This window comes from Protobothrops mucrosquamatus, unplaced genomic scaffold (genome assembly GCF_001527695.2).
Source record: "Protobothrops mucrosquamatus isolate PMUCROS unplaced genomic scaffold, P.Mucros_1.0 scaffold905, whole genome shotgun sequence".
NCBI lineage: Eukaryota > Metazoa > Chordata > Lepidosauria > Squamata > Viperidae > Protobothrops > Protobothrops mucrosquamatus.
In genome coordinates this window covers 152,339-157,992 of record NW_015387157.1, presented here as the reverse complement: position 1 = coordinate 157,992, position 5,654 = coordinate 152,339, and the positions used below count along the sequence as shown (strand labels likewise).

At 37.4% G+C, this 5,654-nt stretch overlaps 1 protein-coding gene across 1 annotated transcript; it reads right to left on the bottom strand.

Annotated features, from left to right (window-relative positions):
- Window positions 1-1,376: 1,376 nt before the first annotated feature.
- CUNH7orf25 (chromosome unknown C7orf25 homolog) lies at window positions 1,377-4,652 on the bottom strand. The gene is made up of 2 exons (XM_015819357.1): window positions 4,589-4,652; window positions 1,377-2,716 (listed from the first exon to the last, which is right to left on the bottom strand). The coding sequence occupies exons 1-2, from the start codon at window positions 4,642-4,644 to the stop codon at window positions 1,459-1,461; spliced, it is 1,314 nt and encodes a 437-aa protein (XP_015674843.1). The 5' UTR covers window positions 4,645-4,652; the 3' UTR covers window positions 1,377-1,458.
- Between the last annotated feature and the right edge of the window lie 1,002 nt (window positions 4,653-5,654).

Here is a 5,654-nt window from a genome sequence, read left to right as displayed (position 1 = left end):
ATATTGAACAAAAGGGGAGAGAGGACCGACCCTTGTGGCACCCCACAGGTTAGGGGCCTTGGGGTCGACCTCTGTCCCCCTGCCAATACAGACTGCGTACGGTCGGTGAGGAAGGAGGAGAACCACCGCATAACAGTGCCTCCCACTCCCAACTCACCCAAACGCCGCAGCATGATACCGTGGTCCACGGTATCAAAAGGTATGCAAACTGCCCTGTTTAAAGTGCATTTGTTGTTTTCTCTCCTGTTTGCAAACAATAAATGTTTTCATGACAATCATGATTTGCAAAATCTTCAAACTGGCATAATAAAGATTTTCAACAGTTAAAAAAGCATGTAAAAATCTCTCCTATCCCCATTCTTACCCAAATTAATCACTTACAGCTGAACTTAATAATAATTTCCAGTCCTACAATTGTTTTTGTCAATGATAACTACATTACTAACATTTCATAGCAAATAATATTCATGTTTGTAACCTTTGTGTGAAATTGCTCAATACTTGGAGAAACTAGCTACTTTGTGACATGGTACAACAGTGCTTTAGGTACATAAATGTCAAACTATTTTTTGAAAACAGCAGCACGTGCTACTAACATCACGTAAGATGTTTTAAAGTATTTCATTTAAGAAAAAGATTATACAGTTGGCATAATCCTCTGCCCATTTACTACAATTTCACAAGTCACCTTAACAGTGATCACACTCTCCTTTTTATCAAATGAACTAAAGTTTTGTCCACTTATTGAACAAAGTGTAGTTAGCTACATGTCATCTATACATAGAGTTCCAATCTTCATTCTTCCAGCTAAATAGAAGCTAAACCTCAAAGTCTTAAAGTTAGCTAGTCAAAAGTAACTTTTTAATCTTGATACAGGTAGTCCTTGACTTATAACCATGTATTTAGTGACCAAAGTTACAACGGCACTGAAAAAAATGACTTATGACCATTTTTCAACTGTTGCAGTATCCCCAAGGCCACATCATCAAAATACAGATGTTTAGCTACTAGCATGTATTTATGACTGTTGCAATGTCCTGGAGTCATGTGATCATCTTCTGTGACCTCCAACAAGCAAAGTCAATGGGGAAGTTAGATCTATTTAATGTGTTGCTAGCTTAACTGCAATGACTCAATTAGCAACTGTGGCAAGAAAGGTCATAAAATAGGGCAAAATTCACTGAACTGTCTTGGTTAGCAACAGAAATTTTGGGCTCCATTGTCATAAGTCGAAGCATTCTGGCAACATAGAAAAAAAGTTGTATAACATTTATACAAACATTTGTAAATGAGTAGGTGAAGGACAACATAATATGTCTGCCCTATGTTTCTTTCAGTTCGGTTCAGTGAAATGAATAAATTGTGTCCACATTATGTCAATATTTATATGCATTTGGCTATTTTATTTCTAAAATTTCTTCAGGTAGAAATAGTATAAATAAAGTATTTGGAACCAGTTTAGTGCTTTGTTAAAGGTATGGCAGAAGCTTCTTTGATTTCTGTCAATGCCCTTGGTTGATGAATAAACACACTAAACTTTTCTCCCTGATTTGCTGCTGCCCGAACAAAGCCACTGTTTGCCGTCATAGTGATGGCCTTTAAAGTATCTCCTGTCCCAAAGATGATCAGAGAACGGCTATTGATTTTAGAGCTAGGCACTAATCTTAAGGCACGTTCAGAGGGTTGATCTGGGATCACATGGATTCTATCCATAAGTAATGTGGCTCTATATTTTTCTCCAGGACCTCCTATAGTTTCTAAAATAATCTGAAAATCCTTGATTGCAGATTCACAAGCAAACAATTCTTTGCCCTTCATGAATTCCTCCAGTTGTGGGAGAACACTCTCACATCGCTCTTGTAAGGCCTGTTCAGTTAAGACTTTCTCTTTGAATATAAAGTAACAGCCTCCATAGTTTAGGGCTGAAATATATGTAATCAGAGAAGTAATGTCTAAATTAACCCTATTGCATGTATTTACTTTCAACAGTGTAGGAAATGCAACACTGGCTATTAAGGTATCCCGATCTACTTTAGTCACTTGAAAGCATTCATCTCCATCGTCAGATTCACTAGAACCTAAGCAGTGATCTTCTTTAAGACACTTCATTGATGGGTTCACAGCAACAATATCCCCTCGCACAGATATACCCATCTCTTTTAGCCTTTCTGCTATCGGGCTGGGCAAACCATTGTAGAAAGCAAAAATAATGTGCGGGCTGCAATATTGTACTGGTTGTTGACAACTTGCTTGTAGGAAATCTTCTGCTTGTTCAGTAATGCTCTTGTCACTATACTGGCCCCTACCCAACCAAATGTTATGCAGAGCTTCAGCTTTCCGACCAACTGCTTTCACCCAAGTGTGTCCATTATTTGCAACTATATCTACCACCAAATTTTGTTTTTCACCAAATGAGTCTTTATAAGTAAAAACATGGAGAACACCAACAATATCCTCCAAGTTCTCCGCTGATTCAATGACAGCTTGCAGATGAGTGAGATTTGTACTCTGCAGATGAGACTTTTTGATGCATACTCTACCAGTTTCTACCTTCTGCAAGAATTTTAGTTCTGCCTTTAATTTACTGCAGAGTTTTGGTCCACCTTCTATGCCATCTTTTTGGGATCTGCAAAGAGCTTCTGCTCTTTTAATTAACTCCTTAGCCAGAAAAATTCTCTCACACAGTAACGAATGTGCAGACATGTCGGTAACATTCCTAAGAAAGATTTTTAAAAAATGTAGTTAGTAAACATAAAGAATCTCTTCAGTCATGTTGCTAATGCCTATGTGGCTCCATACCTGTAAGTAAGCATTTTTACTTACTAGTATAATTTACAGCCCTGGGATTCCTTGATCTTTTCTCCAAGTACTAACCAGGCTTGGTATCTGGACTGCTTTTACAGTACTTACTCCAGAGATTAGCTTCCACATGATTTGCAGTGCTTTTATCCTTGTTTATAATCTTTGTTTATAATCAATCCATATTGATGCCAAAATATAGATGGCATCCCAGCAGAATTGAACAATATCTCCAATTTGTAAATAATGTTGGGCTGCCAGTGAATGGCAGCATGAGCATCTGTTTAAGGAAAACTTTGTTCTATAGATACCTACCAAGACTTTCAAGAAATTTCAAACTCTGTTTGGGATAAAATATTGATGTATTCTGCTCTATATATCACATTTTCTATGCTGCAATTGTGTTGCACCGGGATGACCACTTTTTTAATGACATCCCAACACATGAGAGGAATTCCTCATGTTTTTCTATGTGGTAATTTCTTTACTATTTTGACTAATATACTGTACTGGCCATATCCTATGATTGTTAACATAAATGCTTTAAGTACATAACATAGTGCCACCTCCTGGGCTGATAATAGGACCACAATGAAAATAGATTTAAATATTCATCTATTCTAGGAAAATGCAGCTAACATTCCAGGAATCACAAACAACCATTCCATTCTGTGTTCAGAATAGTTTATATAAGCTAAATTATAGTTTATGGATATAGAAGAGCTGTCCCCTATATTTTGAGTGATTTCAAGTAAATTGAATAAAAATTAGTTCTTCTGCCATGGTAGCACAACAATTCTGTGATAATTACACTTTTTAAGGAGGGAGGGAGGGAGGGAGGGAGAGAAAGATCTATAATTTGCTGTAGGTGCATCCCATATCCCACAGAAGGATCAAGAGAGATCTGTGCTTCAGAGCCATAATTTTTTTAACAGATCTGATCTTGTTCTGTGGTCATTTAATATGGACAGATGGGCATTATCTGTGATCTGACAGAAAGTTTAGATGGATCTTATATATAAACAGTGAGGACTCATAAGCTGACTTTGAGAATATCATTTGGCAAAGTTAAAGTCTCAAATGCCAGGAAGCCTGATGGTGTGGGAATATGTGACTTAAAACAGCAACGTACATGGAGTTCTTGGTGCTCTTTGATTTTGGTTGTTTTCTGGCAAATATTTCATTACTAGGTAATATCATTATCACTTATGGTTACCTAGTTTGGGTAATGAGGAAACGTCTGCAAGAAAACAACCAAGCTCAGAGAGCACCAAAAACTCCTCATGTCAACTCTGAGCTATAAATATTCTCCTTTATTGGAACTTATTAATGCTCTTTTTGTGCAGTTCGGTGTGTTTTTAAAGTGTTTTTCCAAACACTCAGTATCCACTCATCCCACCAAAGACTTCACAAGATTTTAAAAGATCTTTGGGTTACATGTTAAGGGTGATTGGGCGCACGCCACCGGTTATCTGATGCAAGAGCAGGTGCCCCTCCCAGCTTCAGCGAATTCAGAGCGCTACTTCAAAACATCAATTCCTGCTTTCGTGATGCGGTAAATTGCTCAAAAATTTGACACATCATTGCAAGATGCTTGGCTATTTCTCATTTGTGCTCTGACCAAGGCTTCCCTGATGGGAAGTCTGGCTTTCTAACATCAGCAGAAAAGAAATATCCCACAAATGTCTTCTCGTTCTTTTACCCAATTACAGTAAGACTCCTGTTGTCTGGGCTTTGAAGCCCTCATTCGCATAGCGTCGTGCACGTTTCAAGGGTGACCAATACTCACGAGTAAGGCAGAATAGAACCTTTATGACGGGAGTCCCTGACTGCAGTTTCGTCCATTTCCTCTTTATCCCACGAAGAAAAAGAAAAAGCTGCGAATCATTCCGACCGACGTTTGCCAGCCAGCGACGCTTCCGGTTTAGATAGGAAGCCGCCATATGCGGGGCTTAAGACTGAAAGATCGTTAAGATGGGAGCCTCCATTTTGCTATGGTGATTATAGTCACATCCTCGGCTTTAATCATTATGTTGCTTTTTGCTGGGATAGACTCTGGATTTAGAATACAAATCTATAGGGATAACTGCGAATGGAAAGCAATCGGTCGGGATTCCTAAGTTAATCAGTCTCTCAATTATGCACTTGTATTAACTGCTATAAATATAGTACATGAATGAACATGTGATCTCACCGACAGCTTTTCTCGAGTGATTCAATGCTACCCAATTCAATAAAATAGACTATTGTTTAGCAGTGAGTACAGATGCTCCATTTTCATTTTTTGGTTATTATTTTCATTCTTTTAACCATCTCTTTTCTTGACTCCAATTTTTCATTAACAGCATCTTCCATCTAATAATATACAATCTCTTGAAGTAATCATTTTTAATAGTGAATTATATTTTTCTTCATCCTGCTTCTTTAGTGAGCATCTCAGAGATTCATCCACACCTCTGCAGTTTTATAAAGAATGGAATAGAATAGAATAGAATAGAATAGAAGTTGGAAGGGACCTTGGAGGTCTTCTAGTCCAGCCCCCTGCTCAAGCAGAAGAACCTGTACCATTTCAAAAAGGTGACTGTCTAGTCTCTTCTTAAAAACCTCCAATGATGGAACGCCCCCCGATTTCTGAAGGCAATTAGCTTGTTTTAAATTTCTTTTTTGAGTTTTCTTCTTTTTTTTTATTCAAAATTTTATTTATAATACAATTAAAAAAACATTGGATGTAACGTGACATTCCAGTATATATGTTCTTATCAAATTATTCCACATTTTACAATCGGTTCTTCATCTCTAAATATACATCTAAGTTTTATATACAATACTTATCCTAAAATGACATATATTTCTAT

Excerpts from the sequence above, each read along its gene's own strand:
- CUNH7orf25 (XM_015819357.1), bottom strand. The coding sequence starts at position 4,644 with ATGGACGAAACTGCAGTCAGGGACTCCCGTCATAAAGGTTCTATTCTG. Across the intron at positions 2,717-4,588 it reads GGTTCTATTCTGCCTTACTC|GAATGTTACCGACATGTCTG; the intron begins GTGAGTATTGGT and ends AATCTTTCTTAG.